The sequence below is a fragment of the Aethalodelphis obliquidens genome, unplaced genomic scaffold (assembly GCF_003676395.1).
Source record: "Aethalodelphis obliquidens isolate GAN/ISIS:26980383/991018 unplaced genomic scaffold, ASM367639v1 scaffold25, whole genome shotgun sequence".
Taxonomy (NCBI): domain Eukaryota; kingdom Metazoa; phylum Chordata; class Mammalia; order Artiodactyla; family Delphinidae; genus Aethalodelphis; species Aethalodelphis obliquidens.
This window is the reverse complement of record NW_020837969.1, coordinates 10,598,399-10,621,297: the sequence shown is the minus strand read 5'-3', so window position 1 is coordinate 10,621,297 and position 22,899 is coordinate 10,598,399. Positions and strand designations below refer to the sequence as shown.

The following is a 22,899-nucleotide window of genomic DNA, read 5'->3' as shown; positions in this document are numbered from 1 at the left end:
AAAAAAGATCCATTTTGGGGGAAGTAAAACAAACAGTGGAGACAGGTGTAGCATCGTCCCCCAAATCACCAACCCCCAGGTCCCCAGGCCCAGGCTGCGCCGGTGCTGACGGGAGGTGAACCCAGGAGTCCTTTGAACCCACCCTTCTCCAGCCTGGAATTCACACGGGACAGGCTTTATGTCCCTCATTCCTCCCTCCCAACTCCAGGGACACTTAAAGGGTCCTTTGTACCCACCCGCAGGAAATTGGGGGGCTGGGAGGGAGGGAGCTGAAAATACACGTTTGGTATCAAAAATAAACACTTGGGGGTGGCAGGAAGACCCCCCCAAAACCCCTTCCTTCCCACCCACCCTATCTCATGTAGGAAGAGATGCCTCCCTCTCCCCTATTGAAAAGCCCTGTTTAAAAATAGATTATACTATCAAAATGGCAGGGGGTGGGGGACAGGGAGACCTGGAGTACTGGTTGGAGGGGCCCCCCAGACGGGGACCACTCCCCCAAAAAACCCTCCATTGGGAGGTAACAGGCAGGACCCCAGGAGTTTGGATTCCTCCCCGGCCAAAAAAGGTGCTTGAAAAAGGACAAGCTGTCTGCGAGAAAGGCCGGGAGGTGGATATGCCGTTCCCAAGGGTGTGAGTCTTCCTTGGCCAAAACCCCCAAACCGTTAAACAGCACAAATTCTTCCTGGACCCTTGGGGAGCGCCAGGAATAATAACCTACAGCAATCTAGCTCTTCTACCCACACCCCAAAATGGAGACAGGGCTCCCTCAGCTCCCCAAGGGCAGCCTGAGAAATAAATAAGGAAAGTTCCTTCTCAAGCCAGACCCCGACTGTCTCATCTTGGGGAAAAAATGGGGAGATGGGGGAGATGCCCTCGCCCACCCCCCCCCCCCCCCCCCCGCAAAGAGGGCCAGGCTCCTCCCAGTGGCCTTCAAAAAATAAATAAATAAACCGTCCCCACCACTGCAGTAGGAGACGTGTAAGAGCGGCCACTGGGGGACTGACCAAGAAGGGAGAAGTTGTATGTTTTCTGTGGAAGGGTTACTGAGAGATCCTCTTTCCTAAGAATCCCCACCCAACCACGACCACAGCACGAGTCTGTCAGCTGAACTGTGTTTCTCCTTGAGACGGCTGGCTGGAGAGAAGTTCAGGGCATGGATGGAGTGACCCCAGAAAGGGGTGGTGGTGGTGGTGGTGATAGTCATGGCTTCTGGGGCCCTGGGGAGAGCACCACGGGGGGTGAGAGGCCATCCACGCTGATGGAAGGGATGTGCACCTGGGCGCTGCCACTGGACGGAAACTGGAAGGAGAGCTTGGCCGGGCTACGTACGGGGTGCAGTGGGACTCAGGGTGCTCCAGAAGTGAATACTGGGGGGCAGCGAGCTGGGCGTCAGCAGCACCGGGGTCAATGTGTGCGTAGGTAGCAGGGAAGCCCACCAGCACCGCAGTTTCCATAACGACCTCAGGCAGCCGGGCTGGCACGCCCTCCGCGGGGGGGGGGGGGGGGGGGGGGGGGGGCGGCCTTGGGTTCTAAGGGCTCGGCCTTGACGGCTTCCAGGACAAACCCCGCCTCCCCAGTGGCTGAGGCTTCTACCTCTTCCTTGGGCTCTTCCACTTCGACTGATGGGGGCAGTGGCCGGCCCAACCCAGGCTCCATGCTTGGCTCTTCGGATTTAAGGTTTGGGGCCTCGGGTGGGGTCAGGATGACCTGCAGAGGCAGGCCGGCCTCCTCAGCCTCCAGGCAGGCCTCCGAGGGGCTTGCACTGCTGCCCCTGCAGGGGCGGTGTTGAGGAGCACTGTGGAAGGCCGAGGATGAGGGCGGCTGCGGCTGCGGCTGCAGGGGCTGGATGGGGAAGGTGGAATAGAGGCCCGAGCGCATGAAATCGTTCCGGCTGCTGCGCGCCAAGCCGCCCGGGCCTGCCACTCCTGCACCCCTGGGTGTGCCTGGCTTCCCAGAGGCAGTGTCCCCGGGGACGGCGTGTACAGCTGTGGTGCTCGCATCTGCCACAGTGGAGGTGGCAGCCACCTCAGGCTGGGGCGGGCAGTCCTCAGTGGAGCACCCCGCGACCTCGGGGTAGGACACAAACTTGTAGACGAACTTCCGGCCACTCACGTTGCGGGTGATGTTCTTATCATAGTGGTACCGCCAGGCCCGGCTGGGCTTGTCACAGTTCACGTTGGTCTTATTCTTGCACAGCCCCCAGAGCCGGGCCACCCACTCAGCCTCCACCAGCTTGAACTCACCGCCATCCCGGGAGGTCCAGGAGAGGATGTGGCCATTGCCTCGCTCTCAACAGCTGCAGCAGAAACTGCCACAGCGTCACACAAGGGTCCATTGCTGGGCGAGCGCTCACGCCATCCCAGGGGTACCTGTGTGTAGCGCAGCGGCGGTGTTGGCAGCTCCCGGGGGCGGGGGCTCCATGCGCGGCCCCACCGCCCCCCAGGCCCGGGCTCCGAGGTGGCGGTGGCGGCCCAGGAAGCTTTCATTTTGCCACAGTTGTGGAGGAAAGAGTTTTCATGGCACTAGCTAAGGACAGTGAGGCAGCTCTAATTCAGGGCACCACGGAGACTGGTGTAGGGACCAGCACCACGGGGCCTGTGGGGGGGAAGGGGGACTGGCTCAGCTCCGAATACAACAGGGACAAGTGGGGATCACAGCCAAGGAGCCGGGTGTGTGTCTGGAGTGGCGGTGGACTGGACATGACTGGGAGCAAACATCAAGGCCAGGGGCATCCTGAACGGGATGGACTCAGCAGGATTCTTGCTGAAGGCAAGCTCAGGTGATCGAGGTGGGGCGGGAGGAATTTGATCAGATATCCAGGGTTGGCGGGGGTTGCTAAAGCTGAACTAACCACGCAGGGACAGACCCAAGGTCAGGCCTTGAGGACGGAGAGAAGCCCAGCTAGCGCTGGGTCAGGGAGAGAGACCCCGCTCACTGGTATTCAGAAATCGAGAGGCCCGTGCTTGTTTAGGACCCATCGTCCGCAGATGGCGAGCCTGGGTTCCGGGGCTTTAAACTGCCGTTTGGAAGCAGGGTGTGGGGACATCTGTGCTCCAGAGCCAGCCATGCTCTCTTCTGAGTAACTCCCAGGTTTAAAACTGGGGAGACCCCTCCCTCCCTCCCCAGCTTATTTCTTAGAAAGAAATGGGCACAGAGGAGAAATCGCACCACCCTTCTGCTAACGTCTTTTAAAAGCCTGTTTTTTTCTTAATTAAACAAACAATGAGCATGTATTATACGATCAGAAAAAAACGAGATACCGTCCTGGCCACATCCTGGTGAGTTTTTAGTCCTCTTCAAGTCCTCACGGCATAAAACCCCAAAACTCAGCCTCATCCTGAGCTGCTGTAGCAAGCAGGACAAGGCCCAACCTCACCGACGTGAACCTGTTTCCTCATCTAAGACACGTGGGTAAGAGTGTCCAAGAGCCTGCCGTGCAGCTGAGGTGGGAAAGGACCATTTACAGAAAGGGCTTAGCTTGATGTCACACACACAGTGACCTTGCTGTCGGGCAGGGAGAGGGCTGGAGCTGGGAGGAGATGCACCTCGGGAGGCCAGCGGCCAGGCTGGAAACCTGGGTGCCTCACTGGGGATGACAGGTTGTGAGCAGGAATCAGGGTGCATTTCATTCAAAGTCTTCTCACTTCTGCTGGGTTATGTATCACCAGTTATACCTGTAAATTTTGAAAAAAAATGATTGTTTTTACCAGGATGCTTTAAAGATAGCAGAGCAGAAAGACACAATCCTTGAACAAGCTGAGGAATTTACCGCCTGCATGACTAAGCAGGTCATCACTGAGCCCCAGTTCCTCCTTTGAAAGGCAGGCCTGGGCACTGCAGAGGAACCGAGAATGAAGGCAGGGACCGTGGAGGTGGTGGCACTGCGAGCATTTATGTCTATTTTCACAGGACACTAAGGACTCGGGGTTTGGCCTCAGCCTAGACGAGAATCAGAAAAGCAGCCTAATTTGACCGTGAGTGTAAACCTCCCCAATGTGCTGAATTTTCAAGGGGCGTTGATAATTTAAACACCTTATTTCGTCCTCGGAGATGTCCTGAGAGGTAGCCGAAGCAGTGGCTCTCTGCACCACCTTACAAGGAAGGGGACAGCACAAAACAAAAGCGAGCCTCAAGGCTGTCATGCTTTTAATTCAACTCTGTAAAACGACTGCGTGCCTCTCATACAGGAGGCTGGGGGGGGGGGTAGGTGCGGGGAGGGGAGCGGGACACAGACGACCCGCGTGCGATTTCACTTGTTCTTTCCGCAGACGTGCACTGGGCGCCAGTGATGTGCCGGGCCCGTTCCAGGGCTGGGGATAAAACACTGACAAGACCATGTTCCCCTCTCATGCGGCTGGCATTTTAGTCAGAGGACACAGAAAATCAACAAATAACTAAGACAAACCCATGAAAGTACAGAAGGCCCAATGGTGATGAGTACCCTGAAGTAAGAAAAGCTGCGGGGTGAGACCATGGGGACACGTGAGCTCCGGGGCGCCCCCGGCCAGGCGGGCGTCCACCTTCACACCCAAGGCCGGGCTCCCGGTTAAGCAGGTTCTCTCAAGCTCTCCCAGCTGGCGAGTCTGGAGCCCAGGGCTGTCCGACTCCAAGCCGGGGAGGCTGCGCCAGGTTTTGGGCCCCTCGGCTGCATCTTCTGCGGGCCTCGCGGGCGGGGGGCCGCGGGCGGGGAGGGCGCCGGCTGGCGGTTCACACGTCCATCCCACACCCCGCGGGACGCACTCCGCCGTCCACAGGAGCCGCCTGCTGAGCAATGCCAGCTGCTGCCCCGTCACAACCAGCGACCATCGGGCCGCATGCCCAGCCGGCGCCGTGAAAGCCAGGGGGCCGGAGCCCAGATTCGGTTCCGAGCGCGGGGCCGGCCTGGGCGGAACAGGGTGGAGGGGAGCCGGGTCCCCTGCCCACGGCCGCAGGGAGTGGGGAAGAGAAACTGCACTTGACCCTGCTTCCCGGGCGCCGTGGCCTCGGGCCGGCCTCTGCGCGTGGACCCGGCGGGGCCGCAGGGCTGAGTCACGGCCGGGCTGCGCGGCCCAGCGGGCCTTCCGGGGGGCTGGGCTTCGGGGTCACATGGGGGCTCTGCCGGTCCTGTCCGCGAGCCGGGGCGGTGGGCACAGAGGAGTTGCCGGGCCGCTCCCCCCAGGGGGCCCCAGGACCCCAGCGCGAGTGCAGTCGGCTAGGGCGACCCTTGCCTTGCTCATCACTGTTCGGGAGGAATCGACCTGGGGCGGGAAGGGTGCGTTCGGGGCTGGCTCACTGTAGAGGCGGGAGAGGCGGGGCGGAGAGCGCATCGGGTCCGCCTCCGCCCCGCCCCCCAGCAGCCAGCTGGTGGTACAGCCCGAGGCCCCCCCGGCTAACGCTTTGGTAGCGCCCGGCCGCCGCTAGGCCCCGCCCCCGGGTGCGCATGCGCGGCGACGTGTGCGCCGGTCGTGACACATCCGTGCGCAGGTAGGCGCCGGGCGGGGGGCGGGGTCTCCGGGTCCAGTCGGCGTGTTCTCGTGGAGTTGAGAGCCCCCAGTCCTGGCGCGGAGGAGCCCCGAGTTCCCCGCGTGCCGCCCGCGGGACTTGGCGGCCCTGCCTGGACTGTGGGCGGTGGGACGGGGTCCAGCTCTCCTTCCTCAGGTGTGCAGGTGGGCCGGGCGGGGTGTCCGGTCGTCCCGTCTGCAGGCGGGGCGGGCAGAGTTCCGGCAGCTCCGCGCGCAGGTGAGCCGGGCGTGGGCTCAGGCCGCGGTTCGGGCCGCGGTGGGAGGGGTGCAGCCGGCCGGCCCGCGGGCAGCGAACCCGAGAGAGGACACTGGCAGACGGGCCGAGACCGTCCACGGCGTGCTCTCTGTGGGACTTGTTTATATTTTCTGAATTTTGTTTGTTGAGCGTGTATTTTAATTTTGGAAAAATATGTTTACAAACTGTCGGAGTATAATTCTCAAAATGTTAGAAACGTAATTCCTGAGCAAACAGGGAGCACAGGTCAGGTTACATCGCCTAGGTAGGACCCGGCGGAGGAAAGCCCGCCGGAGGCTGCCACCAGGAATGCTGGTCGGGGAGGGAGCCACTGGGATTATCCTCTGGGGGGAGAGGGGCGTTACGGCCCCTCATCACCCTATCAGTGTTGCTGGGTTGACCTCACAGACTGAAGTCTGGGCCAGTCCTTGCTGCTGTCTCCCCTGGAAAGTCAGGTGACCCTCAGGGGCTTGTGAGCGGTGACCCAGCGCAACATCAAAAAGCGTGCCGTTTCCCTCTTTCTGACCACATATCCAAGTTTTGGATTTGGTTAGCCCCCAGTGAACGGAAGGAGCTCACAGATGCTCGGCGTCTGTGTCAGAGCTGAAAAGGTCCTGGTGACCGGACTCCTGTCCCCGGGTCGGGGCTGCCTGGCCACTGCAACCCTGGAACCCACCCTCTTGTTAATTTCCTAAAACGCCCGGTTCAGTTCAGTAGAACAGCTGAAACTACCAAATCTTGTAAAACGAAGAGCAAGATGAGGTTTGTAGATGGATTTTTTCCCAGGGAAAATGGAGGCCTGTGGAGCCGGGACGGGCTTTCCAGCCGCCAGGAGCCCGTTCCCCCACGGCCGCGGCTCCACCACCGCTGAGACGCAGGGGCTGCGGGGCGGGGCTCCGAGGACCCCGGACTGGAGGAGCGGGGGTCCTGGCTCTGCGGCTGTGCGGGGACGGGGACGGCGGCCTCAGGAGACACGAAGAAGCCCTAGGGCTGGGCTCGGGGTGAACGGGGTGACCCAGTGCCCCCGTGCCGGGACGGGTGAGGGGTGTGGTCAGGGTGGGTGGCTGCCGAGCCCTGGAGCGCTGCCTGCCTCTGGTCTGTGCCGCGTTCCGGAGCAGGGCCTGGCCACGCCCTGGGGTGCCCCCTAGCCACGGGGCAGCCGGGCCACCGCAGGGCTCTGGGGGGGCCGCCTGGGTTGCTGCGGACCCCCACCCAAGGCCTGGCCTCGTCCCATCATGGCTCAAGTGGGTCACCCACCTCGCCTCTGTGTCCCTGGGACCCAGGGCGACAGGTTGGACCAGACCAGCTGGCCCAGAAGCTCTGTGGAAGCGGCTGTGTAGGAGGGTGTGTCCGAGGCGGGTTTGAGCAGTGATCCAGATGGGGGAGAGTTGATAGGGTTTGAAGGGCGGCGGGCATTGGGTTTTTACAGGGAGTTGTTTCTGTTTCTGTGATGGCCCCGAGCGTTCCGCCGCCACTGATCGGTCTCAGCTGAGTATTTCAGCGTCTGACCTTAGCCGGCCTGCATTTCTTTCTGTAGAAAGGTTACTAGAAGGCGTGAGGACCCAGAAGCCGGGCTGAGGTTTCTCGGTGGTGAATTTGAGATGACGGTGGTTTTTCCTGGGTCTCTGGGGCCTTGGAGCCTTCCTCTGCCTTGGGCCTTGGCTCTGCGCCCCGGCCTCCACCCTGGCTGGGCCCACGCTTCAGAAGCAGGCTTCTCCCGCGTGCTCGGAGCCTGAGGCTGGCGGGCGGCTCTTCGTGCTGTAGCCTCGCTTGTCCACTCTCCGTCCCCTCTCAGGCCCTGCCCCGGCCCTCAGGACCCCACGTCTGTCTCCTTGTGCCTCTTGGTAGGAGGAGGAGGAAAAGGGCTGTTTCAGGCTTTCTCTCCAGGATAATCAGGGTTTGTTGGATTGGCTCACATTTAAAACCACCTGCGGCGCACAGAAGAGCCTCTCAGGTCTTCAGGACGCTGCCTGCTTTAGGAAAAGGAAGCCACTAAACCCTCCCTCCTTGGAGTCACAGGATCTTACATCTGGGGGGACTGGAATTCACGCCGGTTCAGTGGTTCTGCACCAGCTTAGAGTGCCTGGGCACATAAGAAACACCCAAGCCTGGCCCCGCCCCAGGGCAGCGAAGTCAGGACCCTGGGAGGGGGCCTGGGCATCGTCCTCGGTGTGGGAAGGACAGACGAACCTGCAGGTGATCTAATGCACCTGGGCCCAGAGCTCTGCGTCCTGATCATGGTCCAATCCGAGGCCCCACTGGGTAGCTTCTTGATTTGAGGCAAGTAACTAAACCTGAGCTCTCTTCTTTCCATTGGAAATGTACGATTCCCTGTTTAGCAGGTTAAACGGCCTAACTGAACGTGCCTGGCACGGAGTAGGTACTTCATATTAGCACCTGGCACCCACTCTGCTGTATTTATGTGTATTTTTCGTTCCTGTAGTCAGACACTGGAGTCCTGTTTTCCTAGCTTGGAAATAGTGGAACCAAGATCAGAACCCACTGTTTTGTTCTTTGGTCCCAGTGCCCTGGAGTCCCCCCAGCCTTCGTGAAGGGGCACCTATACCAGCCACTCGCCCTGGGCAAGCTTGAGTCATTGTTTCAGTCAGAGCTCTTCAGAGTCATGGGGACCCTCCCGTTTCAAGGCAGAGGTTCCACAGGAGCGTAGCGATGCAGTCGTGGCAAAATGGGAACTGTCACCCAGACCGCGTGGCAGGCTTGTGGAAAGGACAAGGTGAGCTTTCCGGAGGAGCCTGTTTCTCGGCACTTTCCAGTTTGCGCAGCGACCCTTTGCATGGGGTTAAGTTCTGATGGTGCGGCTCCCTTCTGCCCAGCACTGAGACCCCCTCTCCCTTCCCAGTATTTGCCCCTGACCCCGCCCCCATCAGCTCCACAATACGGGACCAGATGCTTCTGGATTCTGCTATGAGAGGCTCAGTCAGGTGTGGCCACAAGAGGAAAGCAAAGCTCGTTATGCTCTCGGGTCCTAGAGGCAGGGCCACGCCGGGCACGTGTGGGGATGGCCAGGGGGTCAGGGGGCAGAGGACAGGACGGAGGGTGGGGATTGAGGCCACGGCCTTTACTGGGGTTTCCAGGGAAAAAACAGGGTGGGGTGAGCACATAGGATTGGCTGCTTTTAGTGATTTTGCCGGGCTTTGGGTGACAGGGCTGCCCCGAGCCGCCGGGCACCGGCCCGGGTGTTTTGGGCAGAGGAGGGTCACCTCCCCAGGGGCGGGGCAGGCGGAGGAGGCCGGGCCTGGCCGAGCTGTTGGCATAGGTCACAGGCGGGCTTCTGGCTGGGCCCTTGGCTGGCGGGGGCTTGTCTCTCCCCAGCCGGGGGGGACTTCAGATGTCAGAGCATCACAGTAGACAGAAATATACACACACACACACACACATAGATGTACACACACGTACTCCCCTAAGTGCGGAGCTTGCTGTCCAGTGTAGGTGAGGGTCCAAGGAGCTCCGGAAGGGGCGCTGGCTGGCAGTGTTCCCAATGTGGGTTCCGGAAGCACATCCTCCTCTAGGTGTGCTCTGTCTGGGGGACTTTGTGGGCTGTCACTGCCACCACGGGGGGCATCCACTGGAGAGTCGGGACCGTGTCTGTTTCCTGCCCCGTGCACGCCTGCCCCTTCCGTTCCTCGTGTCACTTTCTCTCGTGCTCCTGTCCCACCAGCGGGTGTTCTCTTGCTGTTTTTGTGTCACTGAATGCACATAAGCTTGAGGAGAAGAGTTGTTAACATCCATTTTGTGGTGCTGGAGCAGCCTTGCGTCCCGGCTCCTTTCAGCCAGCAGAGGGTCAAGGCTCTTTTCTTTGTCCAGGTGGAGGATGGGCGCATGAGGGTCCCGGGGCCGTGGCCTGGTGCAGCGTGTGGACCCCGGCCCAGCCTGTACGACGTCGGCAGCATGAGCCTCCCAAGCAGCGGGCCGGCGGGCAGCATCTTTGACCTGGACTGCACCTCCGGGCAGGTCCGCTGGGCGCTGGTGGCCGCCGGCTGCACCTTCTACCTGGGCGTCTTCGTGGCCTGCCACCAGCTGTCATCCTCCCTGAACGCCACCTACCGCTCCCTGGGGGCCCGAGAGCAGGTCTTCTGGAACCTGGCAGCCACGCGTGCAGTCTTTGGCATCCAGGGCACCACGGCGGGGCTACGGGCGCTGCTGCTGGACCCCGTGCTCCAGGCCGACAAAGTGCTCGGCCAGCAGAACTGGTGCTGGTTCCACATCACCACGGCAACTGGATTCTTCCTCTTCGAGAACCTCGCGCTCCACGTGTCCAATGTGCTGTTCCACACATTCGACGGGTTCCTGGCCGTCCACCACCTCTTCGCCTTCCTCGGGTTTCTCGGCTGCGTGGTGAACCTCCAAGCGGGCCACTACCTGCCCATGATCACGCTGCTCCTGGAGATGAGCACGCCCTTCACCTGCATCTCCTGGATGCTCCTAAAGGTAGGCGCTCCCCAGACGGCATCTGTGCTCCGCAGCGGGACGTGAGCGGCTAGTGTGGCACCTTCATCCGCTTGATGCCCGTGTCGCTGGTCCCTTGTGGCCTGTGCTGTCACAGCATCACCAGGCTGGATTAGAGTATTACAGTCCGTGAGAAGCTCATTTTCGTTGAATTCCATTTTAATCATTTTAAACAACTCTTTTAGGCTTCCTGCCCCATCGCAAAAGAAGACTCGGTGGATCGTGTGTCTTACTCAGTAACTGGCAGTATTTGTAAGCCCTAGAAAACATGCTTTTTCTTTGTTTCAGATACTTTTTTTTTTTTTTTTTTTTTGCGGTACGTGGGCCTCTCACTGCTGTGGCCTCTCCCGTTGCAGAGCACAGGCTCCGGTCGCGCAGGCTTAGCGGCCATGGCTCACGGGCCCAGCCGCTCTGCGGCATGTGGGATCCTCCCGGACCGGGGCATGAACCCGTGTCCCTTGCATCGGCAGGCGGACTCTCAACCACTGCGCCGCCAGGGAAGCCCCTCAAATACTTTTTTTAAAAAAACAATATGTCTACATACATATCTTCTAAAATTTTTATTTCACATTATGTTATCTTACACCCAACATGAGATCTGCCCTCTTCACAAACCTTTAAGTGTCCAGCATGTTATCGTCAGCTGTAGTCACAGGTGCACAGCAGGCCTCTGGAGCTTATTCGTCTTGTATGATTGAAACTTCACTCCTGTTGGTCAGTAACTCGCCGCTTCCCCTCCCTCCAGCCCCTGGCAACTGCCATCCACACTTTGATTCTAGGAACTGGACTATTTCAGATGCCTCATCTAAGTGGACTCATGCCATATTTCTCTTCTGTTCCTGGTTTATTTCGCTGAGTGAATGTCCTCAAGGTCCAGCCATGTCATTGCACATTGAAGGGTTTCCTTCTTTTCTCAGGCTGAACAGGTTTCCATTACGTGTGTGAAGCACATCTTCCTTGGGTGTTTCAGTCTTGGTTATTGTGAGTGAACGTAGAGGTGCTAATATCTCCTCCACATTCTGATTTCGGTTCCTTTACTGGGTCATCAGGTAGCTCTGTTTTTAGAAAATAACCCGCCCCCACTGTTTTCCGCAGCGGCTGCGGCATTGTGTGTTCCCACCAGCAGTGCACAGAGGTCCACTTTCTCCACGTGCTCACCAAAGCTTGTTGTCTTTGTTTCTCTGATGACATCTCACTGGCTTTTGATTTGCATTTCCCTGATGACCGGTGACAGTGAGCATTTATTCGTCTATCTGTTGGCCATTTGTATGTCGTCTTTGGAAAACTGTTCAAGCCCTTAGCCCATTTTTAACTCAGATTCTTTGTTATTTTTTACTGTTGAGTTGTAGTTCTTTATACATGTTCAAGATTAATCTCTTATTACACATATGGTTGGCAAATATTTTCTCCCACTTTGTAGGTTGCCTTTTCACTCTGTTGATTGTTTCCTTTGCTGTGAAGAAGCCTTTTAGTTTGATGTCCCAATTGTTTATTTTTGTTTCTGTTGTATGTGTTCTTGGTAACATATTCATGAAATCATTGCCAAAACGAATGCCATGAAACCTTTTCCCTATGTTTTCTTTAAGGAGTTTTGGGTCTTGCATTTCCGCCTTCAAGTTGATTTTTGTGTAAGGTGTGAGATAAGGGTTCAGTTTCATTCTTTTGCATGTGAGTGACCAGTTTTCCGAGCAACACCCGATTGAAGGGACTACCCCTTTCCTGCTGTGAGTTTTGGGCACCCTGTTGAAGATCAGTTGGCCGTGTCTGTGTGGATGTTTTCTAGGCTTTCGATGCTGCTCCACTGGTCTGTGTGTTTGTATGGCAGTTCATGCAGCTTTGATTTCTGTAGCTTTGTAATATCGTTTGAAACCAGGAAACCTGGTGCCTCCAGCTTTGTTCTTTTTCTCAAGATTGATTTGGCTATTGGGGTCTTTTGTGGTTTCATGTGAATTTTAGAAATTTTTTTTGTTAAAAATGCTACTGGGATTTTCTCGGAGGTTGCATTGAACCTGTAGACTGTAGATTACTTTGGTGACCTCCCTAGTGAGTTTTTTTTGTTTTTCGTGTTTTTTTTATTTTTGGCTGCGTTGGGTTTTCGTTGCTGCACGCGGACTTACTCTAGTTGCGGCGAGCGGGGGCTACTCTTTGTTGTGGTGCGCGGGCTTCTTATTGCGGTGGCTTCTCCTGTTGCGGAGCTCAGGCTCTAGGTATGCGGGCTCATTAGTTGTGGCTCGCAGGCTCTAGAGCGCAAGCTCAGTAGTTGTGGTACACGGGCTTAGTTGCTCCATGGCATGTCAGATCTTTCCAGACCAGGGACCGAACCCGTGTCCCCTGCATTGGCAGGCGGATTCTTAACCACTGTACCACCAGGGAAGTCCCCCTAGTGAGTTTTGTAGTTCAGTTATTGTATTCTTCAGCTCCTTGATTTCTGTTTGGTACATTTTTGTGCATTTCCGTCTCTTCATTGACATTCCACTTGTTCCCATGTGTTCTCTTGACCTCAGCGAGCACCCTTATGACAGACGCCTTTAATTCTGTCGGGTATGTCGTGTGACTGCTCTCCGGTAGGGTTTGGAGGTTTGTCTCATTCCTCAGTTTGGAGCGTCTTTGCCTGATTCTTCATTTTCCGTGACTCTGTTTGTGTCTGTGCATTAGACGAAGCAGATGCCTCTCCCTGGCCTCGTGACTGTCCTCACACAGGAGAGATCCCACCACTCAGCCTAGCCAGGGTCCTGGAGGTTCTCCATTGACTTTCTCCCTCCCCAGGGAAGGGCAGGCAGCTGTGGCTTCTGTCTGCTTACACGTCCAGTCCTGGGTGGGGCAAGGCTGTGTGTCCACCAGCCCAGGCCACCGCCTCCTCCCCCTCTGCCAGCTGGACTGTGGGCCAGCGGCCAGGGAGCCCCCCGAACAGCTGGGGGGCTGGGCACGTGAACCAGCTCCTCCCTCTTCTGCGTGAAGCTGCGGGCCGACGGTCTCCTCCTGACCCCAGGGTGCTGCCGGGGTCCCTGCCCGCTTCGGCAAGTCTGTCCCGGGTGCAGGCCCCTTTCGATGGGCCCGATTCGTCACGACAGAGTTTGTGAACTCAGCCAGGCCTCCTCCTGGGGCCCCTCACGCGTCAGGGGCCCGGGCGGAGGTCTCCGGAAGCCCTTCCCCAGGTGGGGTGGGCCCACTGCTCAGGAAGAAGACAGACCCTGGCTGTGGGGCGGCCACCAGAGGGAGGCACTTTGTTTGGGGTTTTTTCTGTTTTCTCTAAAGTGTTCGGGTGCCATTTGTTCAGGATGGAAATGGGTGGTCCCAGAACCCACTTCTTCCCGCTCGCCGCGTTCACCACGTGGCCCGTGACCCCACGGCAAAGCTGTCCCCTCGGCTAAGACAGCCCAGGGCCCGTGTGCCTACACAGCCATGGTCTTGGTCTAGTTCAGATACTACTGAACCTTGTGAGTAAACGCCGTGTAAAACGTTGAAATCCTTTAAGCTTTTCATAAAGCTGCCAAGCTCCTGCTTAGTTGGGCATCAGGGTCCAGGAGTCCTCACCACCGGAGTCTGATTTGATGAGATACAGACGGATGTCAGGACCCGGTGTCACCACTAACTTAACGTAGTTTACACCCCAGACGGGCTCATGCTTCCATTTCCTCCTCCAATTTGATTCTGAAATGTTGTTTAGAAATAATAATAAATGAATTATACACTCAAACATCTAAACATGATTCATCCACGGAGACACTAGTCCAGATGCAAACGACGTGGTATAAAAAACAGTCAATTTATGTGTAAATAAGTATATACCAGGGACACTACTTGCTGGGACCCCAGCTATACAAAGTAACCTTTGCACGGTTAAGACTCACTTTGTTACTGACCCTGCTTTTCTCAAAGCATTTGGTGATGTTGAACCCAAAAATTTCAGTGTCTGAGTAGGACCAAAAATGCTCACTTCTCAAGCCTGGAGTTTTCTAAACTTAATGTAATCACTGTATGAGTAGAAGTTCATGCTTCTGGTATGAATATTAGGAATTTAGGATGGCTGCTTTTAGTAAGTGGGCAAGATAACGGAGAGGAGTACATCTTGTGAACTTTGAAGGAAGCAGCAAGTGGAAAGAAGATGGCGTGCTGGCCAGTGCCTGCAAGGTTGGAAGGGTGAGCAGTGCCCCGGCCCCCACGCACATGTAGCTCACGCTGCAGTTTGTGTGTTCACCCCGAGACACACTTAGCTCACCTTCCCACTCGACAGTTTGTACGTTTAACGTCCTTCAGGCCAGAGCAAAGGCTAAATCTTTCCCACGTGAGGAATCTATCATGGAGAACCTCAAACCTCAAGTGTTTCTGCGTTTGAGAAACACCGTTTTTTGGTCTAATTGCACAGTTCAAGGAATTTAACTTGTATAAGTCATGATTCTAGCATAACGTGGAGAATGCCTACCCATGCAATGAGTATAAAACTATTTCTGTAAAACTGTGGTTTTTTTCCTAGTACTCTATGGTTTTCTTTTCCTTTTACATTGATATTTAGTCCATTTGGAAAGTATTTTTAAGTAAGATCCAACTGGATTTTCCCAGGAGGTGAGCAAGGATCCTAATGTAATTACCTTATCCATCCTTTCCCTGGGGGTTCGAAATGCCGCCCAGTGCCAACTCTCCGTGTATTTTATTCACTTCTGCGTTTTGCATTGTTTATCTGTTATTTCTGAAGCATCATCGTATCTCATTATTTGCTGAGGCACCTTCAGCCCTCCTTGCTCTCGTGCGTTTACTCCACTGCATGAGTGGCTTTACTTAAAGTTGTTACAAGTTGATAAAAATACTGATGTAGCCTCTTATTTGGACTAAATCTGTGGACGCATTCAAGCAGGGAGGATGTAACGTCTTCTGGGTGTTTTCCATCCAAGCACATGATAACGTGCCTCGTTTCATCCAGACTTCTTTTAAGTCCCTGTGCGGTGATGGTCTCGTTCCCAGAAGGAGGGGAAATGTATATAAAAAGTTGAAGAAGTGAGGTCCGTCATCTCCTTCGTTTACTTGCCTCCCTGCCTTGCAGACCTCTGGGTCGCCCAGAGGCGGATCATCCAGGCAGGAGGTTGGGTTCTTTTTGCAGGATCTTAGTCCCCCGACCAGGGATTGAACCCGTGCCCTCGGCAGTGAGAGCGCAGAGTCCTAACCACCGGGCCACCAGGGAATTCCCCTTTCTTTCTCTTTTAAAATGTGGTCACTCCAGAGGTCAGTTGCTGTGTCCCCCTGTGGCTCCGCAGGTGCGGCCGCAGTGAGGCCATGCCCGTTCCCAGCGTCACCGGGCTGCTGCCTGGCGAGGCGTCCCCACCTTCCCCCTTTCCTCCTGCAAGTGCCAGACGTGCCCCTACCCTGGGGAGGCGGTGTCGGGGCGGGGAGCTGCCCAGGAGGACGCTCCAGCCCGGGCAGAGCGCAGCGGGGAGAGGCCGGTGTGCACAAGCTCACGGGTCTGAGGTGTGTGGGCTGTCCTGGTACCTGTTGTCCTGGTGCCGGGCTGTCCAGGTGCTGACGTCCCCGCCACAGTGTCCCACCTCTGTGCCCACAGTCTGCTGTATAGCATTTTCAAGTTCCCTGTTTGGTTTTAGCTACAGCTAGCTTTAACGTGAATTTAGAATAATTTTAAGGCAAGTCCATTTGGGCTTGTGTCCAAGGTCTGCTGGGGTAAAAATACCGAAAAACAAAGAAGTGAGGACACACATCTCATCCTGAGCTTGTTTCCTCTGAGAGCGTTTGCCCCCGGGGCCCGGCGAGCCTGGTTGGACACGACCAGCGTGTCTTCCAGCTTCTCTGGGTCAGCGTTGGGTAGTTGGGTAGTTAGTTGCTCGATGTGTGCACGGTCGAGGGAAGAAGCGCTGGAGGTGAGCTTGGAAGGTGTGAACTTTCCTTCCGGGGGCGCAGGCCAGCAGGAGGCCCGCGCTGGGTGGGTCTGCTGGCGGCTGGGCGGGGCCGGGAGGGGGCGGGGACGGGGTGCGGCGTTGTGAGCCCGAGTCCGCCCGCCCTGACCCTGCTCTGCCCGCAGGCCGGCTGTGCGGACTCGCTGCTCTGGAGGCTGAACCAGTGGCTGATGGTCCACCTGTTCCACTGCCGCATGGTCCTCACCTACCACATGTGGTGGGTGTGCCTGGGCCACTGGGACGGCCTGGCCCGCAGCCTCTTCCCGCCGCACTGGGCGCTCTTCGTGGTCGGGCTGGGCCTCCTCACGGTCCTCATCAACCCCTACTGGACCCGCAAGAAGACGCAGCAGCTGCTCAACCCCGTGGACTGGAACTTCGCGCCCGGCCGCCCCAACGGGCCGGCGCCGCCCAAGAAGACGAGGTAGCGGCCTCGGCCCCGACTGTCCCCGCGGCGCCGACCCCAGGCCGCGTGAGTACTGACTTCCACGTGGCGCCGAGTACCTACACCTGAGCGCGCCTCGGGGACAGAGTCCCGCCGTGGTGACGTCACGGCCCGATGTGCTCCTTCCCGCGAGCTTGGCCTGTCTGCGCCGTCGCCCCAAGGAGGGCCCGCGTGGACGGGTCGCACTAAAGCGTGTGTGCGTCTTATTCAACAGCCCCGTTATTTTTAGTGGGAGAGAACTGTCCCAAGAGAATATAATCCGGTCCCTTACCCTGTTGACATTCCCAGGGCTGAGATGTAAGCCGCGTCTCCGCAGCGCCATCTCGTGGTGAGCGCGGGGCATCGGCCTGGCTTGCGGCTGGGGGCGGCGGAGGGGTCTTCTCACCAGGGAAGCTCATCCGGCGAAGAGTGTTGTTTCCGTTTTGTGTTTCTCTGTTGACACAGTAAGAGAGGTGTTAGTAATCAGATCTGTCTAGATTTTAGAGCTGTTTTTAACTAAGTTTCAAACAGGTGCCCCGCCAGACCCTACCTAACCCCCTGGTTGGTGTCTCTCTGTAGGTTTCACCAGACCCTACCCCCTGGTTGGTGTGTCTCTGTAGGTTTCAAGTCGGGTCAGTGGTCACTCTCCCTGCGAGCTGTGGGTGGACCTGGCCCCTTGGAGTGCCCGGCTGCAGGGCCCCCTCCTCACCTCCTGGTGACGAGCCCGGGCACCACCTTTACCATGTGGGGCCCGGGTGGAATCTACACCCCGACCCGCAATTTTGTTGACGAATACGTACTGACATCTTATTCTTGCCACGAGTGGGCAATTAAAATGAAAAGCTCGTATTTACTGAAAGTGCCCTTGAACTGTTTTTGAAAAACACACTTATTGGTCGTGAGAATCACGTGTGCCTTGTGCCTGGTGTGTAACACGGCCCCTCGGAAGGGTGTGTGCTGATTTCTGGTACTGTGACTTGACTGTACGGAGGTCAGGAGATGTGATAGCTGCTTGTGTCATTTTGAGAAGTGTTTCAATCCTAGAAACATCCAGCAAACCGTGTCCCTGCTGAGACCCCTCTCCCCCTCGCCGAAGACCCCAGGCACCTGCCGCCCGCTCTCCCGTCCGCAAGCGGGGGGAGCCGAGCTGGCTGTGTTTCCAGCCGGTCAGAACTTTAATAAAGTAACCGATGTTTACAGAACCTGAAAGCATGTCCGTTCTTCTCCCTCAATACTGTTCACATTGCTGTGGAGGCTTTCTGTCTCGGTGATACAACTGTGATGATGAATCTTCACGTGCTCAAGGTTTGAACTCAGTTTAAGGTATAAAATATTTAATTTTTACGTGACCCTCACTGGGAATTTGACTTTCCCCGGGCTCAGTCTCTACATCCTTCATCTCAGTGAAGGTGCTTTTGCCTCCGTCCCGACCCGACTTCCCGTGAGGACCGCAAAGGCAGGGCGTTTGGTCAGAAAGGGGCTTTTGAGGCTTGTGATCCGGCATCCAGGCACCTTCGCTGCCCAGACAGGTGCTGCCTCCCGGGCTGTGGGTGCTTTGCGGGCTCCGCCCAGCCCGTGCACGGACCAGGCCATAGAGAGAGATGTCGGGGGGTGTGCAGGGGGGCGTCGGCCCCTGGCCCTCCTCAGACCCCGTCTCTCCGATCGTTGCGGCTCCGCCAACTGTCCCTGCTGCGGACCGCTGGGCTTTCCCAGGCGCCGCGCTGGCCACCGAGGGCTCCTCGGTTCCTGGCACGAACAGCTCTGGGAAGTAGGCACCGTCGATCCCGTTTAGAGCTGGGGCCTGGGGCTACGAGGTGGCGCAGGCGGTCAGTGGCCACGCTCTGACTTTAAAGCCGAGGCCCGTAGACTGCGTCTATGAGCACAGAAAGCAAGCGGCAGGCCCCGGCTGACCCTGGCCACCAGACCCAGCTGCATCCGCGTACGCAGAGCACTGGAGCACTGCAGTGTCTGTCCTGGTACCGCAGCCCCGCGGGACAGATGCCCGGCCGCTGGTGAGCGAGGCCGCGGCGGCGTCAGCGGGCAGGTACGGGGGTCCACCAGGAAGGGCAGTTAGGAAGTTAGGAAGTGGGAGCGGCAGCCCGGCTCTGGCACCTGGAAGGCCGGGGCCGCGGGAGACCCTCCCGGGACAGGGCTGGGGTCTCCGGGTTGGCCGAGAGGCTGGGCGCCCCTGGGGGGCCAGCCAGCCTTGTCTGCAGCACCGTGTCTGTGTCAGGGCCGGTCAGGTGATGGGGTGATGGGCTGGAATGGCTGTCACATACTTCGGAGTGTTGAAAGCAGCAAAGCAGGGGACCTGTCTCCTCTCCCTCCTGCACCAGCGCTGTGCACACGGCCGGGCTGGGGATCGGAGCACGGGGGTGGGGGGGGGAGGCGGCTCCAGCAGGCGCCCTCAGGCTCCTCCCTCCTTAGGCCCTGGGCTCACCCTCATCTGGCCCTTTGCGACGGAGTTCCCCACGTGGCCGGCTGGAGCCCCGCGCTGGGGGCAGCGGCCACGGGAGGAGGGGACTGGATGCCAGGTGAGCCAGTGCCCCCGAAGGTCAGACTCGTTTCTCGTTGTAAGAGTGAGGTTGACACCCAAAATAAACCCCCCTGAGTGACGCCCACCCCTTCATTGGTGCATGTGGATGCTTTCAGTTTACCTGTATCCTTACTAAACTTCTGCTCTAATGGGAAAGTTTATTAATTCAACGTTTCTCTTTTTAAATAACTCTTCCCCTTTTTCAGTGACTAGACTATACAGTACACATTGTCTTGCCAGGTCATGTTTAGTGAAGTGGAAATCTCAGAAGTCTGTTTTCTTCCTCTGATGGCTGGGAATGCAGTGCTCTGGATTGGACCCTGCCCGTCCGGGGCCTGCAGCTCTCCCCACAGCCCGGCCGAGCCCAGCTACGCAGAGCAAGGAAGCTGCACCGTGACACGCCGTCCCACACGACGGGAAGGGCCGTGGGAGCCGCTTCTAACGTTCTGCCCCGGGGGGCCCACGGCGAGGACCCACTCCTCTCTCACTGTGTGTATGTGTATTTCCCTCTTACTGTCGTGCGGTTTCAGTGTCAGGTGCTGGCCTGTGGAGGCCTGGGTGTTCTCTGTGCGTCTGTGTACCCTCCCCCTGCCCCCCCAATTCACATGCTGGCATCCTGACCCCCAGTGCGACGGTGTCAGGAGGTGGCGCCGGCGGCAGGTGACTAGGTCATGAGGGTGTGGTCCCGTGATGGGATCAGTGCCCTGACAGGACGCGAACGGAGAGCGTGTCCCCCCCGCTTCCCCTCCCAGGTGAAGCTGCCTCGAATCTGCCTCCACCCTGACCCTGCGCTCCCAGCCTGCAGGTCTGCGGTGACCTGCTGAAACAGCCGGGGCTGAGTCACTGGGTCCCCGTGACCTCAGCCTTTTCTCCCTGCGGCCCCCAACCCCCCAAGTCAAAAGTTTCCCAAAATTAACCCAGCATTAAAATCCTCAGTTATTAAAGAAAGGTGTTGAAGGTCAAGTCTTCTAATCTGGAAGTGCCCTGTTGACATTCTACTAGAAAACTTTTACTTTGTAAACTTCATAATATTTACTTGTATTTCAAACAGAACCACAGTTGGAAGGGGGCACGTTTCAGCCACAGTTTCTTTGGTTTGTATCGAGATCACCCTCAGCTCTTTTCCAAGAAATATGGAGCCTCTTTGGTCCACTCCAGAGATTTTATTTCCGCACAAGACAGACCAAGAGCCCAGAATGTTGGAGCCTTCACGGATTTTGCGCAGAAAGCCAAGCTTCAGAAAGTTCAAGGCCAGCCACGCCAGGACTCTCATTTTCCATCTTCCGGTAATTGCTTGATTGTCTCAAAATGAAACATGTATTCACTTAAAAAAAAAAAAGCTCAGAAAAACACTGCATTCACTGAAAATGATGGCTTACACTTTAATTTGGAGCCAGTTATCCAACCGTGGGTTAACCTTCATCAGTTCGTCCTTTGCCGGCTGGGTTTGCAGCCCCCTCGCCCTTCAGCGCCCCCGGGTATGAGGTGGGCTTGGGAGGGTGGGAGGGGTCCTGGGGGTGCATGTCTTCTGCCAAGCAGGGTAAGCCTGGAGCAGGAAGCCATCACCCCTTCCTGCGTCCTTTTTGCCTAACACGCAGTTTTGACGCCCACAGGTTCCCCCGCCCTTGTCACGGGGACAGGCCTAAGGCCCGGGAAGCAGGCGTCCCCGGGGGCATCTCTGCGCTGCTGCACGGCCCGGCCCGCCCCCTCTGGATCGCCTGTCAGGTGAGAAGGACTTTCTGCCCTGGAGTCCCCATCCCCACAGGAGGCCCAGTTACAGAAATGCGAACCAGAACCTTTTCATCCCACCGTGCTCATGGTCTTTCATTTGGGTTCAGATGAACAGCCTGTGACAGTTAGCCCTCAAGAGAGGGTGTTTCCAGTCTGAAGCTGCTGACCTTTTTTTTTTTTTTTTTAAATGCTTGGCTTTTAAAAATTTATTTATTTATGGCTGTGTTGGGTCTTCGTTTCTGTGCGAGGACTTTCTCTAGTTGTGGCAAGCGGGGGCCACTCTTCATCACGGTGCACGGGCCTCTCACTATCGCGGCCTCTCTTGTTGCAGAGCACAGGCTCCAGACACGCAGGCTCAGTAGTTGTGGCTCATGGGCCCAGTTGCTCCGCGACATGTGGGATCTTCCCAGACCAGGGCTCGAACCTGTGTCCCCTGCATTGGCAGGCAGATTCTCAACCACTGCGCCACCAGGGAAGCCCTGCTGACCTTTGTCAAAATCATCTTCGTTGACGGAGGGGAGACGGCGGTGGCGCGGGACTCAGCACGCTTCTCAGAAGCAAGGCCCCCAGAAGTGTGCTCTTTGTTCCATTTTATGTTTATCTTCAACTTTTTATTTTGAACTAATTTCAAACTTAGAAAAAGGTTGGGAAAATAGTAAATACAAACAACCCCATACACCCCTTACCTGGGTTTACCAATTCTTACCATGTTGCCGCGTGTTTCACCTGTCTCCCAGCTTCCCCGCATCCATCACCCCTCGATACTGCGTGCGTGAGCCTGTGACGGAGGACGTCCTCCTAAGTAGCCTCAGCTGGCGTCACCCAGAGAGACGGCACGGAGTCTGCACTTTGGTCTGATGTGCAGCCAGGTGGTTAGCTGGGTGGCCGCCCTGTCCATCCTCCTGTCCTCGCTCTCCTGGCCTGGACGCAGCCCGGGATCCCTGCGGCCTTCGGGTGTCACGTCCCTCAGCCTCTCTTTCTCTTCGACAGCCTGGGTATTTCAGAGGAATAGCAGCCAGCTGTGCAGTAGAAGCCCCGAGGGTGGGCGGGTCGGGAGCTCTGTCAGGATTGGACTCAGGGACGCATTTTTGGCTGGAGAACCAGGTAAGCGTCTCTGTCCTTCTTGGGCCTCAGACCCCGAGGCGTTACTGTGTGAAACTCGGTGGCCGGGTCGCGGTGTTGTCTGGTTCTCACTGGACAGTTGTCATCGTCCCTCTTGTCATTAATGAGGAACGTGTGGGGAGGTGGTGACACCGACGGTCCCGTGTCTGCACGGAGCCGCCTCCTGCCCCAGGTTTACCGTCCGCTCACAACCCCACTCTTCCTGCAATGCTCGCGGACCGTCAACTTCCCGAGTCCATCGTCCCTTCCACATTGATTAGCCACGTTCTGTCGTAAATAGAATCTTCCCACTTTTAATGCATTATCAATACGGGCTCATGGGTTCATTCCGTAGCTTTATTCTGTGCACAGCAGGTTGTAGGTTATGTGTAACTCCCTGTTGTCCTTATACATTGTCCCTGCTTTGCCAGGGGGGTTCAAGCTGCCCCCAGTGTCCTTTTTTACGCCCATCGTTGTTTTTGATTACCTCCCTGTTTTCTCTGCGACAGGATGCCCTTGCGCTGTGTTGTCCCTGTGCTGGATTCACCCGTTTCTCCGAGGACCTGGTTCTTTCGTGAGGAATGGTGTCTGGGAATCGGGACGTAAGTGTGCCACGTGCTCATTGCTAGCGGGTTATCACAGCCTCTAGGCCCTTCCGCCTCGCCCGCCCCGTCCTGCTCTGCAGGGACTCTGGCTACGGTATCAGTGAGGTCACACATGTGCACACAGGTGCAGAAGTGCCACCCGTGGACAGAATCCAACAACCGAGAAGAGTTTGCGGGATTTTTTCTTTATTCCGAGGGTGTACAGTCACAGTGCTCTGTGTTCAGTTACTTAACCTCCTCCTTCCCCACCTTGCCTTCAGGTGATCATGTTATTAGAGAGACAGTCCTGTGCACTTGTTTCTTTTTGCATTCAGTGTTAGGGTCTTCTCCAATTCTTGTTAATCTGGTTGTATTTTTTGCACATGTAGAATATTATCCAAAAGTCAAACTGTTCAAAAC

General features: G+C 56.9%; 1 protein-coding gene and 1 pseudogene across 11 annotated transcripts; one reads left to right on the top strand and one right to left on the bottom strand.

The window, feature by feature from the left end:
* Window positions 1–1,193: 1,193 nt before the first annotated feature.
* LOC113628734 (ETS domain-containing protein Elk-1-like) lies at window positions 1,194–2,483 on the bottom strand (annotated as a pseudogene).
* Window positions 2,484–3,838: 1,355 nt separating this feature from the next.
* Window positions 3,839–21,898, top strand: CLN8 (CLN8 transmembrane ER and ERGIC protein). 11 transcript variants are annotated; one of them, XM_027122554.1, is made up of 7 exons: window positions 3,839–3,977; window positions 4,272–4,450; window positions 9,565–10,188; window positions 19,304–19,528; window positions 20,115–20,349; window positions 20,677–20,788; window positions 21,532–21,898. In XM_027122554.1, the coding sequence occupies exons 3-7, from the start codon at window positions 9,580–9,582 to the stop codon at window positions 21,650–21,652; spliced, it is 1,302 nt and encodes a 433-aa protein (XP_026978355.1). In that variant the 5' UTR covers window positions 3,839–3,977; window positions 4,272–4,450; window positions 9,565–9,579; the 3' UTR covers window positions 21,653–21,898. The 11 variants fall into 11 exon arrangements, with proteins under 11 accessions (XP_026978355.1, XP_026978360.1, XP_026978356.1 ...); XM_027122551.1 differs by lacking the exons at window positions 3,839–3,977; window positions 4,272–4,450 and adding an exon at window positions 6,508–8,473 and having other exon boundaries at window positions 21,532–21,663; window positions 21,785–21,898; XM_027122559.1 differs by lacking the exon at window positions 4,272–4,450 and having other exon boundaries at window positions 3,846–3,977.
* The last annotated feature ends 1,001 nt before the right edge of the window (window positions 21,899–22,899 follow it).

Excerpts from the sequence above, each read along its gene's own strand:
- CLN8 (XM_027122551.1), top strand. The coding sequence starts at position 8,426 with ATGGGAACTGTCACCCAGACCGCGTGGCAGGCTTGTGGAAAGGACAAG. Across the intron at positions 8,474-9,564 it reads AGGCTTGTGGAAAGGACAAG|GTGGAGGATGGGCGCATGAG; the intron begins GTGAGCTTTCCG and ends TTCTTTGTCCAG. Across the intron at positions 20,789-21,531 it reads CCCTCTGGATCGCCTGTCAG|CTTCCCCGCATCCATCACCC; the intron begins GTGAGAAGGACT and ends CCTGTCTCCCAG.